This window comes from Taudactylus pleione, unplaced genomic scaffold (assembly GCF_031769625.1).
Source record: "Taudactylus pleione unplaced genomic scaffold, aTauple2 ptg000422l, whole genome shotgun sequence".
Taxonomy (NCBI): Eukaryota; Metazoa; Chordata; class Amphibia; order Anura; family Myobatrachidae; genus Taudactylus; species Taudactylus pleione.
In genome coordinates, this window is record NW_028284824.1 from 1,492,380 (window position 1) to 1,513,845 (window position 21,466).

General features: G+C 47.0%; 1 protein-coding gene across 2 annotated transcripts in view; it reads right to left on the bottom strand.

The window, feature by feature from the left end:
• Window positions 1-469: 469 nt before the first annotated feature.
• The window catches only part of GM2A (ganglioside GM2 activator), a 48,643-nt gene continuing 27,646 nt past the window's right edge, over window positions 470-21,466 (bottom strand). The window contains exons 3-5 of one of the 2 annotated variants that reach the window (XM_088447183.1): window positions 20,002-20,184; window positions 13,226-13,534; window positions 12,780-12,929 (exon numbers count right to left, since the gene is read on the bottom strand). In XM_088447183.1, coding sequence (XP_088303309.1) covers window positions 12,795-12,929; window positions 13,226-13,534; window positions 20,002-20,184 — 627 coding nt within the window. In that variant the 3' untranslated portion in view covers window positions 12,780-12,794. Of the gene's footprint in view, window positions 1,101-12,779; window positions 12,930-13,225; window positions 13,535-20,001; window positions 20,185-21,466 lie in introns of those variants that run through there. The other variant, XM_088447184.1, reaches the window with a different exon arrangement.

The following is a 21,466-nucleotide window of genomic DNA, read 5'->3' on the forward strand; positions in this document are numbered from 1 at the left end:
CCTTCTGCGCATGTTCAGAATGACGCACGCACCGCAGGGGTAGCTGGGAGGGATCCATTTGGACTCCTCTCAGGGGCATCGTAAAAAGAAGCCCATAGGCAACTATTAGGTAAAGCCAACTAAAGATGGCGTTACCCACCGGGTCCAAACTCCGGAATATATCGCATACCGAGTTTGGAACATATGAGAAATGCAGTGAAACCCCCAAATACTGCATTTTCAGGGGTTTTACTGCATTTTTTACTTAGTACATCCCGCCATGCTCTATGGCTATTGACACACATGGTTACACATGAAATCGAGGGAGTGATTTATTTAAAAGTAACAAACATCACACTATGTACAGGATGTATGTCTGCCAGACACCTAGAGGTATATTTACTAAAGTGCAGGTTTTTAGAAGTGGAGTTGTTGCACATAGCAACCAATCAGATTTTAATTATTATCTTCTAGAAGGTGCTAGATAAATAATAAGTAGAATCTGTTTGGTTACTATGGGCATCACCTCCACTTCTAAAAACCTGCACTTTAGTAAATAATATACCCCTACAGCATACATGCCTACTCTCCCGGGAGTCGCAGGAGGCTCAAGATTTTTCGGATAACCCCCCTGCACCCCTGAAAGAGTAGGCATATCTCCCGCCCACTTCCAAGTGAAGTGGGCAGGATGGGGAGCTTTTAGGACCAATTTGCGTGTCTGTATGCAGGGGGCAGAGCTAAACATGAATGGTGTCATTTAGCCCCGCCCTCTCATCACGGGCTTTCCAGCAAAGGCCCCCTGAAGCCGAGATGACCGGGCTGCTCCCGGAAAAGATAAATCAAAAAAAATCGGCAAATATGCCCTACAGTATATGTCTGGAATTGGTGACAGGATATCAGATAGTTATTTCTGTAGTAAATGGTCCCCATTTTCTGTTATAAACTTCTTTTTACTTCCAAGACATATAAGATCCAGATAGAGAGAACGTGATTTTGGCACATCCAATCTCCTGACTTCCGTGGCTCAGGACAACAGTTACGCGGTAATCGCCTTTAGTAAACCAAGATGGTATAGACATGCTCGGAACTTCAAAGCTGGAAACAGGCAGATAGTAAGTTCCCTTAAAAAGAAAATACACAGAAAGAAAGCATTAGCTAATACGACAATTGCACAATTCCTGAGCATGTATTAAGGTCTCTTAACACAAAATGGTAAATAAAAGAATTGTGTAATGTAGCTTGTTATTATACAATGAGAGTACTCACTGTGGTCACAGCAAACACCTAGAAGATAAACAATGCATCTGTTGCCTAACTCTTGGGGGGGGGGGGGGGGATTTATTAAGAATCGCATTTGGCCGAGTTTGCAAAACACTCAAGTAAGAGTCAATAAACCATCGAGCCAACCTGCGAGTACTTTCCATAGGCAGATTTACATCCCACTGATTTACTAAGAATCGGGTTTCAAAACATGATAGAGCACGGAGCAGAGTAGAATTAATCAATAGACCCGCCTACGAACTGTGCTTTTGTGTGTGACTTTGTAAATGAAGGGTTAAAAATTAGAAATAAATTGGAGTGGGCCCCCCACCCCAAAATCATAATCGGCCCTGGACCTCTCAGCCCGTTCTGGTACTGGAAATTCAGGGGAAAACAGAGTGGGGTTCCCCCGTATTTCCAGTAACTAGCACCAGGCTCAACCAGCTGTGGGGTAAAGCCATAGCAGGGGGACACACATAAAGTAAACATGATTCTTTCTTAGTAAATCTGTGATCTTGGTCACAAAAAACAATTGCAAATCCCAGTGATGTCCATCGTGTTTATTTTCAGCCAAACTCAGTTCTTAGTAAATTTACCCCCTGGAGGTAGCAGAAGATGTGAGAGATTTGATGATAGAGATTATAAGTGCAGTCTAGGGCTCGGTTTCTGGGCCGCACACTGGCTATACCATTAGATAGGCAGTGTGCGGTACATAGCACCTGTGTCCCTGTGCTCTCCTACAATCCAGTAAGCAACGTGGGCACCTAGACAGATCAGTTTTGTATCGGGAAGGAAAGCGCTCTCAGACTCCGGGAGAAAAAGACATGGACTTAAAACTTTAACCCGTTTTACTGCTGAAAGTTTTCTCACCCTTGTGCTGAGGCTATTTGTAGACTTTAGCACTCGCCACATTCCAACATAAATATCGCTGATGTTTTTATGCACTACTCGCACAAATTGTACCTTGTTATTTTCAGAAGACTTTGTATTCTCATTCTGACATGTGAAATTTAATTTAACTCAAGTGGCCAAAAAAGTGATTTCTATTGTACCAAATGCAATCTTGTCATCTTATAAGCACCACAAAGAAATACTTGGTATACTATGGGGCATATTCAATTGGGCGTGAGGTTTAGCGAGGTAATTAACTTGCGCCCCTCGCGCCCAGTTTTGGAATACCGCGGGTATAAAAAATTTTTACAAAAAATTCTTCACTTACCTGGCCGGGGGTCTCCGCAGCTCCTGGTGGCCTCCCCTCTTACTGGAGAGGGGGCTGCTTGGAGTCCCGGGGGCTGCTGGGAGGCTCCAGGGGCTGGTGGAGGGGCAAGGGCTGCTGGAAGATGTAGTTCTCCCAGCAGCCCATTCCGGGGGGCCACACATACACACACACAATCACTCATACTCACTCATACACACTCACACACAGTGACATACTCACCTCTGCTGCTGGAGTCCGGGTTCCGACGCTGGATGAAGAAGACAGCACTTCGGAAGTTGAGTAATTACTGACTAATTAAGCTAATTGGAAACTTCCAATTGCTTAATTAGTCCTAAGGGGAGCTGCCGCCGGGGTCCCAGAGCATGTCCCACTGATTTTTCCTAAATTGTAACGATTTTAGGAAAAGAATCACACTTGCTCTGGAAGTGCGAGGAGAAAAACCTCCCGGCTCTCCAAAAAAAAACCAAAAAAACACGCACCTAATTGAATAGCAAAAATCCCGCACCTGCAAGAAAAACAGTGTGGGATTTTCGATATCCTCGCACACAATTGAATATGACCCTATGTTTCTTGTTTCACCAGTAATCTACCTTTCCAAAAGCAAGATTCTGGCCGTGATTCATAGGACGGATTTAGAACATGGAGAGCTGTTTTAAATCTGCGCATGGGTACGAGACGCACTACAAAACGTTCTGATGTTTACTGTCAGGGATTGCGTATCGGAATTGTATGGAGATCTATGCAATTTCGATAGGTGTACCTGGGTGGTGACTGGGGGAGAGTGGGGCGTGTTTTTGTCTGCAGGAGTGTTGGGGGCATGATTGATGGTGCGACTTTCAACTCACAGCAGCGGATTACACCCACAGCCTGTGGGCGTCTCAGCAGCAGATTAGAGCTGCAGCCGGTGGGCGTCTCTGTAGGAAGCCATCGGCTGCGGTATTAGCATAAATTCCCAGTAGCGGATGCAACATAAGTCACAGCCGCCGCTACTGCACCTCCATCCACCACTGAATTAGGCCCTATATGAGTAAGTTCTGACAAAAAATACTTTTGTTTTTGTTTCTTTTTATTTTTGCTATCTCAATTTAATAGCTTCCCATATGTAGGAAGACTATGGTAGCCCCACAAGGCCTACCATTTCAAAAGCTAGACAACCTTCTTCATTAACTGAGGGACTACTTTTTTATTTGACACAAGATGAGTTATGGGCTTTAGATACCCCCCCCCCCTTTCTTCTGTGCAAATTCGCAGGTATTTGGTTGAGACCCCCCTTTCACACTATAGCTTCTACCCGGGAAATTCCCGGGTAGCACCATTCAGATATAAGCAGGGTTTTTTAGTTTTTAATATTACCTGCCTCTCCTCTGCCCTTCCTAGCCAATTCCCTCTCCGGCTGGTGCTGATGATGTCATCATCATCATGCAGCAGGCAGCCGACCAATCAAAATGCAGCCATTATAAAAAATAATAAATTATTTATTTTATTACCGATCCGCCCTGGTGGTCCAGCGGGAGTGCGGGCGGCCCGCTGTGGCAGAGACCCGCCGGCAGTCTCCAGCTCCGGCGGGTGTCATCGGTGTCCGGCTGGGGTTCTCTGTGCCTGAGGACCCGGCCATTGTTCGCTGACTCGGATGTCAGCGCCACAGCCACAGGCGCGGGGGGTGGAGAGAATCAGCGATGAGCATCCTATAGGACACTCTGCACAGCCAACTCAATGTAATGAGCAGCAGCGCTGAGCATCCTATAGGACGCTCTGCTCTGCCAATGTACAAGCTGCTTGGTGCAGCCCGGGAGAGAAATTCCCGGGTAGCACCATTCGGACATAAGCAGGGTCATTTCCCGGGAAATTCCATGGTCGATTGAAGGGTCGGCCGAGTAGGTACCTTTCAGATATACGCGGCAACCCGGGAATTTGGCTGAGGCAGGCCAAATTCCCGGGATGTCTGAAAGGGGTATAAGGGGCACATGGGCCGTAACTAGGTATTTGAAGGCCCCATAGCAAAAGTTTGTAAGGGCCTCTATGCACCACCCAATGGTGAAAAATGGATATAACACAAGTAACTGTGACAAGGAAGATGGGCCCCCTCAGCTCTGGGGCCCAGAGCAGCTGCACCCCTTGCATCTATGGTAGTTACAGGGTGACTCCATGTGCTTGCAGGCCATTATGGGGGAGATCTATGGAAAATATGAGATATGTTAAAAACTTACCCTTGTTATCTCTATTTCTACGAAGTTCATAGGGTTCCACAGGATACCTTGGGGGTATAGGCGATGGCGGCAGACATCCGGGCACCACAGAGTTAAATTTTCAGCCTCCCAGGATGCACTGGGGTCCCTCTCCTATACCCCGTCCCCAAGCCTCAGGCCACTCAGTTTCGTAACAAGCCATAGGCTTGTTACGAGCAAAAAAGAGAGAGAAGACAGTCTCGAACACACAAGAATCACATTCTCACCAGAAGGAGACGGAGAAACCGGTGACCAGATCAAAGCCCATCTGCAGTACAGGTGCGACAGGGCGGGAGTCCTGTGGAACCCTATGGACTTCGTAGAAATAGAGATAACAAGGGTAAGTTCTTACCATATCTCATATTTTCTACTGCGGTCCATAGGGTATCCATAGGATACCTTGGGGATGTCCCAAAGCAGTATCCTTTAAGGGTGGGGACGCTCCTGTGCTGTAAGGAGAATCCGCCGCCCGAAGGAAGCATCCTGAGAGGCGAAGGTATCAAAAACATAATACCTTACAAAAATATGGACAGATGACCACGTGGCTGCCAATCACCGCTGAACCGCCACGTCGAACTGCCCACGAAGGACCCACAGACCTAGTGGAAGAGCTTTAATAGAGGATGGAACACGAAAACCTGTGAATCCATCCTGCCAAAGTTAGCGCAGTGGCAGGCCAACCCTTTTTATGGAAACCAGAAAGGACAAAACCGAGAGTGTGAGGGGTCATTCAGACCCGGTCGTTAGCGCCGATGCGCTCGGACCAGGTCGATGGCCCCTAACAGAGCATGCGCACGACGGCGCCGTCGTGCGCATGCGTGAGACCCGCTACGACCGACAGCGCCACAGCCAAATCCCAAGGAGCCACAGGTGGAACAAAGGGATGCTGAATATAATGTACATCCTGCACAAAGGTGCGGACATCAGGAAGAGTAGCAATCCTACGATGTAACCAACAGAGTAGAAACCTGCACCTTCAGGTAAGCAAGGCGAAGACTGGTATCTAAGCCCACCTGTAGGAAAGCCAACACTCTGGATATCCGGAATACCCGTGGAGCATAGCCTGTAGGGCGACACAACTGAAAGAAAGTATGCCATACCTGATGGTAAATTCTTGCAGATAAAATCTTCCGAGCTCTTAGCATGGACATAGGCCCTGTTAACTATAGAGCTGGAAAAACTCCTAGACCTTAAGAGGGCAGTCTCCACCGCCACACCGTCAAGGACAGACAACCCAGGTCTGGGTATCAGCCAGGATCCTGAGACAACAGGTCCGGTCGTAGAGGTAACAGCTTCGGAGTGTTAACTGAAACACTTCAAAGATCTGAGTAATAGTGCCGTCTGGTCCACGCACGAGCTATCAGCAGGAGCGCGCCTCCTTCTTGCTATTATTGGAGGAAGAAGGGATAACGGAGGGACGAGGTACACAACTTGGAAGGTCCACTGGACCAACATACGTCTACCATAAGAGTCTCATCTCTGAAAGGCTCCACCCGTTCACCAGGAGATTGAACACCTCCCGATGAAGAGGACATTTCCCCGAATGCACGTCCTGACGGCTGGGAAAGCCTGCTTTCCATCTGAGGATTCCTGAATGAACACTGCCGATGACGGCAGGGATATAGCCTTCCACCCAAGCCAGAATTCGGGACACCACTGTCAGTGTCGCCCGACTTCGGGAACCTCCTAGGTGGTGTACATAGGCCATCATGATGGCGTTGTCAGACTGTACCTGCACAGTATTTCCGTGGAGGTCCTGTCCTGTATGCTGGAGAACCTTGAATACTGCTCCGAGTTCTCAGATGTTTATGGGAACTACTGGAGTCCACCTGCCCAGGAACAAGTGTGGACCCGTCACTGCTTCCCAGCCATGGATACTGGAGTCCGTCATCAGAAGGACCCTGTCCGCAATCCCAAAGGGGGTGCCCCTTGTTTAGGTGAGCTTTCCGCAGCCACCAGGCCAGAGAGAGACAAACCTCCGGGGAAAGCACTATTGACTTTATCCTATGGGGCAACCCATCCCATCCGGAGAGGATCAATTTTTCTAGAGGTTCAGAGTAACAGTGGGTACTCTCCACCATGTCGAACAGCGACACCCTGGAACCAAGGAACCACATTGCCAAGTGAATAGACACTCGGCGACTCTGCAGGCAACTGCGTACCATGCACAGATCTTTTCCTCAATCACAAAGATCCTCAGATGTTGGGATATGGAGCATCCTCTGTGAAGAATCAGAGAGGACCATTTCCAGTGTATCAGTCAGCCCTAACGTAGCAACACCGATATTGTCCGTTGCAGATGGCACTGAAGTATCTCTGGAGACTCTGGTAACACCAGGAGGTTGCCCGGATTGGGTAACAAGCGGACCCCCTGCATCCGCAGGTGGGCTGCCATAACTGCCATGACCCTGGTAAAACTGGAAATGCATATCGACCACTGCAAACCTGAGGAAAAACACTGGTGGTCTAAGAAAATAGGGACATTCAGGTAGTCACCCTGAATATATCCGACACCACAAAATTCCCCGGCTCCATTGAATGATGGAATGCAGGGTCCCCCTCCTGAACCGAGGAACCCTTAAGAATTTGTTGAAGGATTCGAGGTTGAGGATGGCCAGGTAAGACCCATTGGGTTTCTGTACCAGAAAGAGGATGGAGTAATACCTCGTTCCCGTCTGGGGCAACGGAATAGGTACTATGGCCCTCATTCAGAGCCGCACGTTACCAACAGCACGCTCGTTGCGTTCCGATGTTGACTAACCGCGCATGCGTCGGTGTTACACTGCGCATGTGCGTACGGCAGATTGCAAGTTTTTTTTCTCTCGTTCCTAAAATAGCGTACAGGAAGTGACATGTCAAATGTGATTGACAGAACAGGGCGTTTTTGGGTGTTGACGGGGGTGGAGCTGGAAAAACGCAGGCGTGGCGAGGCGTTTTTGGGGTGTACATACATTAGCAGATGCGAACGTCAAATGTGTTCGGACCGTCTCATACGTCACTGGAACATCCTCTTTCCCTTCAAAATGCTCGCACAGTTTAGGGTCTGGATTACTCGACCACATTGGCGATGGCCTTCTCCTCCGTCCCGGGACTCCACGATGTTGTTGCGATTAATCGCGGGTGGTCACAAAAGCAATTAGTGTTGTATTGAAAACCGGCTTGGTATGTCTTTGGAAAGCAGTTTATTGGGATAGCACAAAACCGTACGCAGGTGGAAATCATACCTGCTAATGTCAGGATTACACAATCAATTGGCGTACATTTTTTTGGGTTTTTTTTGGCCTCAATTTGTTGTTTATGGCCTATTGTGACAATAATGTCATCATGTTTTAATTAGCTCCCCTTTTTTTTTTTACTGTGGAATTTGCATCGTTATGTGATTTTTTAAACGTTCCTTCAAGAGGCCTTTTTTTTTAAAAAATGAAATGGTTTTTTGTGTCAGTTTTTGCCTTTAGGGCCAGGATTAAATGTAACCCATTTGTACAATAATGTCACAATACAATGTCCGATTTTTATCATAAATTTATTGTTTAAACACAAACCAATTGGCATAATATTTTGTTTACTTTTTTTCTGGCAAAGATACTTTTTAACAAAAATAAATAATCAATAACTGCTAACATAAACGTACAAAATAAATTAAAAACATTTCACAAGAAAGGAGAGGGAAGTTTTGACCAGAAAGGAATATGAGCCAAGCACAGAAGGAGTGTGGGAAAAGTCGCCATTGCTGTCACCGTTTTTTCGCCCGTTTGGATGGGGGAGGGTGGGTGCCAGACCGGGTCCGGGATGCCATCGGGCTGGCCTGTCCAGAGGCAGATGTTGTGGCCTCTGGACTAGGCACAGGGTAGGCACATTTGGAGGATTGGCTGATGTTGTGCCAGAGTTGGAGGATCCTGATGTTCCGGCAGGAAGGGAGGTCGGCTCCACCATGTGCTGGCGAACGAGCTGCTCCAGGGCATCGGCGATGCGGATGTTGGCCCTGGTATTTTCCGCCAGGGCCTGACCAATGGTCACGTTGGCCGCAGCATTTTGCTCCAGGGCCTCAGCCACCCGTATCAGACTGGCGTCCATCCTCTGCAGAATCTCCGTATGGAAATCCGATTTTAAATTGAGTTCTGTGAGGAGGCCCACTGCCTGCGAGGGGGCACGCCCTGGACTGGCTTCTGCAGGGTCCTCAGCCGGATGTACTGGTTCCTCCCCTGCAGAGCCAGCAGAAATTCTGCGGCCAAGGCTTCCCTCTGGAGCAGACTCATCCGCCTGTGTCTCTGTTGGAAAAATGAGAAAAGAGTCACATTAGAATCTACATATTGGCACAATAGCATTTCAGAGTTGGTGACATCACAATACTTACCTGGGCCAACATGAGGAGCCGCAAAGTCTGGCATGTCCGTATCCATGTTGGACACGCCAAACACCTCCACAGGCTGCACACACCCCTGTGCCAGCTCTTCTAAATCCGTCAACTCCAATGACACAGGGGTGGGACCCCCACCTGTCCCCCTTGCATGCCTAGCCCTGTCCGCGAGTTTTTGCTTTAGGCGATATTTGAAGTCGCCCCATCTGTGGGGAAAAATGGAAGGCATTATCCTTTGGTTTAAAATGGGGTTTGTTTTTAGGGGGGGCAAGGGTTTACTTACCGCCGTTTGACATCCCGGGCTAGACGGACATAATCACCCACCCTATTGACAGCAACGTCTACCTCTTCCCACATTCTCCACTTCTGGCCTAGACTCATATTCCTGTCTGCCTGTGGCAGGATGTCCACACACTTCTGTATCAAAACCTCCATCTCCTTTCTTGTGAAATGTGGCTGCCTTTTTTTTTTGGCCGCTTTGGCCGAAATACTGGGCCCAGCAGCCTCTTCCATGTCATCCTCCTCACCTATTTGTGTAAATTTACAGAATTCACAAAATCACAACTTGCCTAATCTTATGTTTCAAATTAATCATTGATACAAAATGCATGAAAGACTTACCGCCTGACTCTTGGGCATTTTTTCCATGGTCTGTCGCCATGTCTGAGGTCCAAACAAGAAATACACCAGAATTAGAATGTGTTTTCGTGACGTATTTATACATGCGTCCTTATTTTGCGGCCGCCTCATTGATTGTGCGGCCCTATGATCCCTCCTTAATTTGTGCGGGAAACGAAACACTATTTATGGCTTGGTGTGTCTCAAGTCGAGGTGGCGTTTTTGGATTGTTGGAGGTTATCTTGGCTGGAGTTTATTGATTGCGTAGAAAGGAGTTGACGGTTGGAGATTCGTTTGTTGGTTAGATTTGCGTTTTTTTTTTCCGTTATCTTTGTTGGTTTATATTTTTGGGACCTCGTTTCTTGATTTGGTAAGTTTTGTGAAGTCTAACTTTTGTTCAATTGTTGTTTCATTGTGTTTCGTATTTTTTGAAATTTTTGGATCCATAATTTCTTCTATTTTAGATTTGGTTTATTTTCGACCCCAAAGACCTTTTGATTTTGAATCTTAGATATTTGCTCTTGGTAAGTCCATTTTTTATCTTGTATTTGCAAACTAATTAGCGCATTTTTAGTAGTTCCTCTTGTGACTTGTATTAGCGAACTAATTAGCGCATTTTTAGAAGTTCCTCTTGTGACTTGTATTAGCGAACTAATTAGCGCATTTTTAGTAGTTACTCTTGTGACTTGTATTAGCGAACTAATTAGCGCATTTTTAGTAGTTACTCTTGTGACTTGTATTAGCGAACTAATTAGCGCATTTTTAGTAGTTACTCTTGTGACTTGTATTAGCGAACTAATTAGCGCATTTTTAGTAGTTACTCTTGTGACTTGTATTAGCGAACTAATTAGCGCATTTTAAACAGCTTAATAATCATTCTAACTTTTTGGTGGTTTATCTTTCGCTTTTTGTGCCAACATTTCGACCCGTTTTGATGTACTGTGTTAAATGTCGCTTTGCTGTTTTGCTAAATGGGTGTTTGGCATATTTTAACTTTGGACTAGCACAAAATTTATAAACAAAAATGCACAGAGTGAAATGTGTCAAGTAATTTTGGTGTTTATTTTCAGTTTGGACGTATCATGACAATACCCCGGCATGTAAGCAACAATGGATGGTATCATCAAGCTAAGTTGTTTTAATATAGTTTTGGGGTGGGTCAAAAGCCTTACTTTGAAATCTTTGAATTTCAGGTTGATCTGGGGCGGATTGTTCTGGCCATGCTCCCGGAAGCCGACCAACCTCAATCTCATCCCAGGCGTAGGCATCGTAGGCATGCAAGGCCCCAGATATTTCGAACACGTGTCACCCTTTTTGGAATGCCCGATGATGAGGTTTTAAGACGCTACCGTCTACCTCCCAAAATCATCATAGACACACTCTCATTAATAGAAAGTGATCTTGAGCGGCAAATTGACATTCCAACAGCAATACCACCACTGACGCAATTTATGGCGGTGTTACATTTCTGTGCCTCAGGATCGTTTCAAACAACGGTGGGAATAGTGGCGGGCATCTCCCAATCCTCCTTTTCCAGGATCCTGAGGGCAGTGATGGAGGCACTTTTCAAGCACCTCCATCATTTTATTCAAATGCCTTTGGATATGGGTGCCCTTAGTGTGGCCAAGGCCAATTTTTACCAAATAGCTGGCTTCCCACACATCATAGGGGTTGTGGATGGTACTCACATACCACTTCAGCCTCCAGCACGGCTGGAGGCAATATTTAGAAACAGGAAACACTATCACTCCCTGAATGTAATGGTGGTATGTGATGCCTCCCTCTAGATCCTGTCCCTGAATGCTAAATTACCAGGAAGTGCACATGACTCCTTCGTCATCCGGCAATCAGGGATATGGCAGAAATTAACCAACCTACAAGCTGGTGATGCGTGGCTTCTGGGTAAGTGGAGACCTTTAGTACATAACAATGTTAAGCTTGATACACAGTGTTCCTGATGTTGTCTCTTATTTTTCACAGGAGACAGTGGATACCCTTGCATGTCCTGGCTGCTCACTCCTTATTTGGCTCCCACACCAGGCCCACAAAGTGAGTATAATTCCGCACTTACAGCCACCAGGCAAGTGGTGGAGCGCTGTATCGGCCTTTTAAAAGGCCGATTCAGATGCCTCCACCGCTCTGGTGGCGAGCTCATGTATTTGCCGGATATGGTGTCGAAAATTGTGGTCCTGTGTGGGATATTTTACAACATCGCCATAAGGAGTGGTGTCCCAATGCAGCCAGAGGATGCCTTACCTGAGGATGGCCCCCCCGAGGTTGGTCGGAGGTCAGTATGTGGGGGGGCCATACGCGATGATGTGGTGGCCAGATTTTTTAGGTAGGTTTGACCAAAACTACAGTGTTTATACCTAATGTGTTTGTGTTTGTTTGCGAACATCTAATTTATTTGTATTTTTTTCACCATCTTCTGTTTGTTCACATAATCTTTGGCACTCCAACGCTCACTACTTCCTGCTACCCTTACCAACCCTCGATCTGGTGATTTGGGGCATATATTCTGGAACCCATATCGCAACGCCATGTTTGTGGAATCATGTTGACATGGTCCTTCGTCAACCAGTTCTTGATTGTTTTTTTAATTTAAATATTTTATTTGTATGTGTTGTATTTGAGTTTATCACTGTGTTTTTTTTTGAGGGAGTGACCACTTTGATTTCTCATTTATGTTGTGAATAAATGTTTGGAGAGTGAAATGGTCTTCCTTTTTTTGGACGTTAACAGCAAGTGTAACCAGGTTAACACACCTTACATTTGACTAAGGGGTAATCCAGTACTGACACCAGTTGATGTAAACTGAAATATGTTTTCAGGTTCCCAACCCACACCAAAAGGAAGCCTGTCCAAACCTTTGGATTTGGAAGATTGGCCTAAGCAGCTTGCACACCAACTAGGAACCTGTAAAATGTAGAAATATCTAATTGACACTACACCCAAAAAGGGAAATGACATTGTTACTGTTCTGTGTTTCTTGTGGCTGTTTTACATACAAATACAAAACACAATCTAACTTTTAAAAAAGGGAAATCCTTGCAGGAACAGTCAACTTATGTCAGGGAAAACTATTTTTGTTTTGGAAAAAAAGAATGAGCCAGAACGTATATTCGAAATTAAAAATTTATTTAGAAAAAAAAAAAAAAAAACTACTGGCGAAGGATGCCAGACAGCCGGTCAAGGCCCACAAGAACGCCAATGACATGTTGGCGCATCTGGCCAACACATTCGTCCACCTCTTGCCGACGCCTCTGTTCCTCTGTGGGTGAGAAAAGTGTCTGGATTAATAAAACAATAGGGAATCCACATTAAAAAAACAAAAACACAACGAAATCACTCCTAAACCTAAAAAAAAAAAACCAAAACAAAAAGGGGGTGCTGCCAAAAATACAAGGCCTATGTACAAATTCCCACAGGTGTGATATGTGTATGTTGAAACCAGCAGGAAGAGGTAAAGGCAAACTGCTAAATCACCAAAAGTAAACCCAAAAATCACGATCACATGATTACATACAAACAGTTTGTGCTTAAAAAAAATGCGAAAGAAAAACATACCGGGAGCCAAAACGGGAGCTCCGGAAGTCCCTCCATGTTCTTCCTCGGAGGAGCCTTCATTCCCCAAAGAACGGGGAGGGGTAATGACGGACTCCGGGGAGGGGGTAATTGGAAGAGGGGTGGGTGGAGGAGAGGGGGAAGTGGGACGGAGGGGAAGGAGGCCCGACAGTTCCGGGAGAGGGTCTTGGAAGGCTGGGGAGGAGTGGGGTATAGGGGAAATATTTGGGGTGGAGTGTTGGCTGGGGGTTGGGGATAGTGGCCGGGAACGCCGTCTGGCCGGACGGTGACGGCGTAGTCTTGGCTGTCCACCTAAAATATGTCAAACAAATTGAGGTTAGTTTCTGGCCAAATCCGGGGCCCAAATAAAAAACAAAAAACCACCAACAAAAAACATGCAAATAGGAGTAGAATGAAAAAATCAGAAATAGAGGGAAAACATGCACACGCAGATATGAGGACAAATAATAAATAGGACAGACAGGAAAACATGCACACGCAGATATGAGGACAAATAATAAATAGGACAGACAGGAAAACATGCACACGCAGATATGAGGACAAATAATAAATAGGACAGACAGGAAAACATGCACACGCAGTTTGCCCCACAAACACAAACATGAAAACCACAATACATAACACTTACTTTCCAGTATCTGCATGCGAAAGCATGCCAGCAAGCGGGGCGTTCGCCGTTGCAGGTCTGACCACCTGCGCTCCAGCTGCCCGATGTTTTGCGGCGTGAACCGAAGGACCGCAGGCGGGACCGTGCCTCCGCATACGCGGAGCGCTTCTGCCGGTTGGTGATGGGTGGAGGCTGGCTGGTGATACGGCGATCCATCACCTCCGTAAGCACCAGCAGCTCGCGCCTGGTGAATGCGGAGGCTCTCATGATGGCAATGGTGTTTTTCATACAAAACATTTTTGATAAAGTGTGCAAAAAATTTCTGATTGGCTAATGTATTTTGGAAATTAACAGGAGCAATTTTATTGGTTAGTGTATGAGTCATGTGTTCAACAGGGCCAGAAATCTCTTGAGAGTTATGATAGGCTTGATGCAGTGACATGCGTTTGCAAATTTAAATAAAGAAATGAACCCCGGGAAATGTGCGGGGATCCACAGCAATAGAACAATTGTTTCATTGTGGTTCACATGTTTTTTGAACAATAAAAGCGAATGTTCCACCCGTACGTATTCTGCGGGTAAACACAAACACGGACAAGAGTAAAGTTTCTTGCATTGTGTTGAAAAAAAAAAAACAATTAAGCTAATTGATACATTGATTGGCATGATACGATTGATGGAGGTAGGCAGAATAAAGGAGCAGGTAATCGACATCTGACAAGGCCACTTCCGGTTTTTACTTGTGCGTGCGTTCCCTTCAAGCCATTTCGGGGATGTACGCTCGCTATTTCGCACGCTCGTTAGTTAGAGGAGGGGTCGCCTGAGTTTAGGGAGGAATTTTAGATGCGAACGAAAATACGAGCGAGCCATTGAATTTAAATAATTTTGTACGTACGCCTAACGTACGTGCGCCCGCTTGCAAGTGGGTCTGAATGAGGGCCTATAACTCCTGCCTGGAGCATAGAGTGTAACACCCTCAAAAATTACAGGGCCTTGTCTTGAATTGACAGAAGACCTGTAACGAAAAACCGTCTGGGAGGCGGTTACCGGGATGAGAGGACATACCTTCAAAAAAATACTTCTCTTACCCCAGTGGCCGTGTAGGTCAGACACCAGCACTGGGCGAACTGGAAAAGCCAGCCTCCAACTCTGGGGTCCCCGAGAGGAGGCCCGTCCCGCGGGGCTGAAGGCTTATAGTCCAACTTGGGAGTAGGACGTCTTGTACTCCAAGCCTGTTCTTATGGTTGAGCAGATTTCCTGGCTACTGACTGTCTTGGAAAGCTATATTTTAGACTTACCCTGGCCTCACAGGGCCGAAAAGACGAAGCCCCAGACCCAGATGGGACTGTAGCTGATGGCAGACACGCAGACGTAGCTGCTGCCTGCGGGGCCACAATTGTGTCCAGATGAGGGCCAAACAGGACCTATCCCGTAAAAGGCAAAGCATTCCAAATGGAATCTGCGTCCGCTTTCCAAGAGCGCAACCACAAGGAGCGGCGAGCCGCTACTGCTGCCTAGCCGCTACTGCTGCCGAGCCGCTACTGCTGCCGAGGAGATTCTGGAAAGGAGTAGACTATATGTAAGACTGTCTCATTATGAACGTGGCTAAGTCTCTGAGAATTTGCCACTATCCACCTGCTCTGCTGGAGAGTCAGTGTGCAGAGATCCAGTTACCTACCCAGCGTTCCATGGATCTGGCCCCCCAGCACACGGCCATAGCCGACCTGGAAGCCCCTCCAGCAAGGGAATAATTTGGATTTTAGATATATTTGCACCTCGCAATGTGTAACCTCCTTCAAGGAGGACCTGGAGGGCATGGGCAAAGTAGCACTCCTCACTAGGCGTGCAACATGAGAATCTACCCGTAAAGGTAACTCCCATTCGGAAAAATAATTATCCGCAAAGGGGTATGCAAAAGGTCAACCGTTTTTGAGGCTGGAACCGCTTACACGGATTTTCCACGCCTCCTCTAAATGATCCACCTGACCAGATAGAGGAATTACATTGACAACACCCTTATCCTTAAAGAAGGCATAATTGGATTTAGCCACGGGGGATATGTAATAACCAAAGCCGCACGGACTGCCCGTATAAGGCCAGGTATATAGACTTTAGACCCAGACTACGCCTCCTTTGCACTAAGGGGCTCATGTCTGAAAAAGTCAATAATGTCACCGTCATCAGACGTCATGTCCTTACCCGTCTGAGACCCAAAAGGCCGTTTAGAAGGCCGAAATGGTGACTCCCCCTGTAAAACGTCCATCAGGTGCTATACCATTTGGACAATACATTCACCCACACAGGCTCCTGCGAGACCTGGGGGGGCGAAAAACAGGATACACTGGGGTACCATCAACTGTCCAGGGACCCCTGCATGTGATGAGACCACCACTCGCTGCGATAACCCCAATGGGGAAACGCAGGGGGCGTTGCCCACAAGGGCTGTAAGCATCTTAGCCAGCCGAGGGCGGTCCCCTTTTTGTGCAGGCACAGTGACAGAAATGGGGTGTGATATATAATACAACATGCCCTCCATAAACCCTCAGCGTCTACATATCCCTAACTGCACATGATATCAGTACATTATAGCTGGAAGAGGATATCCTCGTTCACTTTCAGACACGAGGAGTGTGAACGGAGCGTATGTGACCTCCCACACAGAAAGACCACGTTTACTGTGAGGTAATAAACACCCTGCAACACCGCACCGCAAGGGCTGTAGCAGAAGAACAGGTATAGGAAAAAGGCTGACAGTCAGAAATGAAAGTACAGGCAAACAGCGCTAGCATTTAAGTCACATACAATGCACAGATAACATCCTGAATTACAAGCACTGCGATCAACTACACAGACCAGAGCCTAGTAGGAAACAGTGCTGCATACACTGACCTTAATTGAAGGAGAGGTATGCGGGGGACCCGGACCGCAATGGCACCTGTAATAGCTTCCAGCAGCGTTTGCCATCCCCAGCACATGTAGTGAGAAAATGGCCACCGAGGAGCAGAGAGGAGGCGGGCCCGGGGGAGGAGCGCTGACACAGCCCGCTCAGACCACTGTGGAATGGCACTATGCAGCGGGGGAGACGCCGGCTGTGAGACAGGGAAGGTGTTCTCCCCTGGCCTGCTATTAACCCCTGGGACGCCGCGCTGTACCGCACATGCTGCGGCCCACTGTCCCTGGTGGTCTAGTGCAAGGCGCAGGATCAGTACCTGGCCCCACGCGCAGCCGGTCCCCAGGGAGCCCCCTGCCTGGGGACCAAAAAGGACTGTGATACCGGCGGGTGCCCACCGCGAGGCCCCGCCGCTTACCTTGTCCCCCGTGCATCCGGCCACAGTCCCGGTAGCCGGGGTCACCGCTAGCTGTGACTCCAGCTAACAACCAGCATCCCCTAGATCGGTACCGGCGTTCTGGTACCGGCGGGGTGTAGGAGTGACAGCATGGACATCAATACTGACTGTCCTATGCTGGAGCACTCTAGTTGTGCAGCCACAGCTGCGAAGAAATCTTCAGGGGCCTTGTACGGTGCGACTGGTCCGGCCAGGCACCGACGAAAACTGAGTGGCCTGAGGCTCGGGGGCGGGGTATAGGAGAGGGACCCCAGTGCATCCTGGGAGGCTGAAACTTTAACTCTGTGGTACCTGGATGTCTGCCGCCATCGCCTATACCCCCAAGGTATCCTGTGGATGCCCTATGGACCCTGCAGTAGAAAATAATTTTCTTAGCGATATTGTCCGGTGATTACAGGTGATCACCAGACAATAGCTACTAGTGGGCCACATCATTTTCAAAGAGCGGACTCCCCAGGGATCCCCGGCCTGGGCTGACTAGCATCAGGGTTGATGCTTCGACTGGGGAATCCGGCATTAGCCCCCCTCTAGAAAAAGTCTGGTGCTGGTTTTGGATAATACAGGGGTACCCCACGCATTATTTACTCCTGTTTTTCCAGAACCAGGACCAACTCAGAGCCCAGTGCTGGTTGCGCTGAATAAGCCTACAAGCATCGTATGCGGATCCGAACGACATATTGTTCAGGCATAAACACGGAACGATATGCCACTGGATCATGTTCGAGATTGGCAGACCTTTCCTGTTGTAGGCAAGATCTGAAGATGCGATGTACGATCCACTCGCGATTTGGACATATTTTACACGATTTGTTGTTCCGATGCGTCGGAATCGGGCGAATTGTGCAAAATATTGTCTAGTGTGTACGCACCTTAAGGACAGTATTACCCGAATGATGGCTTTGCGGCGGGATTTCACTAAAGAAATCCCGGTGCTAAGCGCTCATTGGCTGAGAGAGGCGAGCCTACTGCCTTTCAGCAAATGAAACGGTACCACCATTCAATTCAAAGATGGCCGCCACGAGCCAATCACGGCTTGCTACATCGTTGCCCCGCCCCCTCCGCTGGCTTATATAAGCCAGCACGAGGCAGCGGCATGTAAGTCCATCGGCACGGAGGGAGCGTGGAAGAGCCCCCAAAGAAAGAAGGCACCTGGAAGTCCTGGGGCAGCGGCAGCCCCGTAAAAGAGCTTAAAGGCTGCCGCCCCCAGGTGCAGGTGCAGCTAAATAAATAACTTTTCAAAAATCGGTGTAGTGTGTTTATTTGAATATTTATTTTGCTGTGGAACTACAGGTACCAGCGGGTCTGTATTGCCCCGCATGCTGGTACTTGTGGTTCTCCAAGTACCAGCATGCGGGGGAGGCTTGCTGGGACCTGGCTATCAGCCTAGGCCTGGGGTGCCACTCAAACTCAAAAAAGCAATGAAATTCCGATCATTAAGGCTGACGCCTTAATAGACATGTTCCTTGCGCATACGGTATGGAGATGAGCACACAATTCTCTGAATTAGCAGCTCCACCATTTTGTGAGTATCAGCAATCTCATTCTGTGAGAGTGCTGAATCTGCAGTTAACCACAGGGTGTGCTTGCATACCATATCTGTATTGCGCAAGGAACACGTCCATTAAGGCGTCAGCCTTAATGATCGGAATTTCATTGCTTTTTTGAGTGGCACAAATTCAGTGGGTTTTGTGAAATGTCATATCATGTCTAAGAAGCCTTAATGGGACATGTGAAACCGTAAGGATTTTTGTCTATGGAATATATATATATATATATATATATATATATATTCCATAGACAAAAATCCTATATATATATATATATATATATATATATATATATATATATATTTATTTATTTTATTTTTTTAACACACACACACACACACATATATATATATATATACACACACACACACACACACACACATAATATTATATTATATAGATTTATAAACACACACGCATCGGGCTACCTGCATGACCCCTGTAGTTGTGCCCCTTCTGCAATGCCTCAGTAGTTGTGCCCCTTCTGCAATGCCCCCAGTAGTTGTGCCCCTTCTCCAATGCCCCAGTAGTTGTGCCCCTTTTGCAATGCCCCCAGTAGTTGTGCCTCTTTTTCAATGCCTACTGTAGTTTTGCCTCTTCTTCAAAGCCCCCTAAAGTAGTGCCCCCAGTACTAGCTCCCCCTCCCCGCCCACACCCCTGTGAAGAAACTTACCTGTCTTCGCTCCACGCTGTCAGGGCTCCCGAATCCCGCTGCTGCCGCTTCCTGCTGGATCTAACTGGATCCAGCAGGCTCCTCTCAACTGCATCACTGGGAACGCTAGCCCCTGAAGCAATCAGAGGATTCAGAGGCCAGCGTTCACAGTTGCTTTAAGTAAGTTGGTTGCAATCTACGGTGGGAGCTCTGGGAGCTACCAGTAGATCGCTATCAACCTTTTGGCAGGCCTGATCTGGGGGATGTGGCCGAGGGTCGGTGACAGTGTGTGGGGGCCCTGGGACGACCGCCCCTGTTGCCCTGCCTATAATCCGGCCCTTCCTAACCCCCCCCCCAGGTTACCTAAACCTAACCCTCCCCCTTGGCTAACAGCTAATGGCGCCCGCTATACTTACGATCGGGATGCCCGGCTGTCGGAATTCCGACATCTACATCTCCACTGATGTCGGGATTCCGGCAGCCCGATTGTAGGTATGATAACTACATCCCGTTGCAAGATGTCAGTCCGTCCATAATAGAAAGCAACCTTAAACCTATTAGATTCATCTGATGGAGCAACTCCTTTACATAAGAGTGGAACTTACTTCTTTAAAGGGACAGTGACAGGGTATTCCATAGCTATGCAGAGGTTCCGGACAGTCCTGTCCCGGCTGAATTAACTGATCTAGAATGTCACAAAAATTCTCATAGGTACAGCTTCCAATGTTATCCAAGCAGGGGATCTTCAGCCATTCGCCCATGAGCATTTTTTCTGCCGTAACTTTGATCTGGGAAAAACATGTAAAGAAAAAAAAAATTTTCACACAAAGAACATGAGCCAGCATTAAGATAACATTCACATAATTATCACTGGATATTTGTTGAAGCCGATGCCTGGCGCTGCCATAGGCAGAAAAAAAATAAACAAGGGCACCTTAAACGAAACGATCGGTTACAGTACGTGACAACAAAAAAAACTGATATGTGTTGAAATGTTTGCACACTTTAAGTCTTCACTTATTCCATCGAGTGTTTAAGCCCTGCCTATGATCAGGTTTACATTTCTGCAAGCTGAAATGCTCTTAAGTGGCTAAAGAGCAAACACGGAGGGGTTCAATTATGATGAAAACCATTTGAACCTAAGTGTGATAAAATGTTGTTAGGCACATATTATTGGAGCATTGAATATTGGAGTCATTTTTAGGTAAATTTGCATTAATTCTAATCTGCAAACTCTAGTCTGTTTAAAGGCATGGCTTTTTATTCATTTTTGTTTGTTTGCTGTGGAAATGTTATTGATAGTCTGTAGTAGTAGTAGTAGTGGGAGGGGGCACTGGGGGTGGGATGCAATCATTCAAGCACATGTCTGCACTACTGTTTAGGTGTAATTACATTTAAAGTATTATAAGAGTTATACAGAAGGAAAACAGTCAACCTGAAATCTCTACTACTGTGAAACTACCTGCACTTTGGCCTTCCTCTAATTTAAACACCTGCATCCTCCATATCCTGGACACTACTTACTAAACACCGTATGGCCCCTGCACTTCATCCTGGACACTCTCCCCAGCTGGACCTCGGTGACCTGCCTGTGAGTATCTGTCCACCCACCCTAGTGGTCAGCTCAGCGCACTTGTGCTATAGTGTGTTTTATTCCTGAGGAGGCCAATGTGTGTGTATTTTCTTTATGTGGGAGCCAATGTGTATGTTTTTTCATTGCCACATTGCCAGATAGTGTGCCTTGGCAATTTTTAAATCTTGTGTAGTGTGCCTCGAGTTCAAAATCACTGCTCTAACCCAATCCCCTAACTTAAGCCTAACTTTAACACCATAACGCCTAACTCTAATACCCTAACACTAACCCCTAACCCTAATGCTGAAACAACCCTAACCCTAATACTATAACCCCTAACTCTAGTACCCTAACACTAACCCCTAACTCTAATACCCTAACACTAACCCTAATACTATAACCCCTAACTCTAATACCCTAACACTAACCCCTAACACTAATGCCGAAACAACCCTAACCCTAATACTATAACCCCTAACTCTAATACGAACACTAAT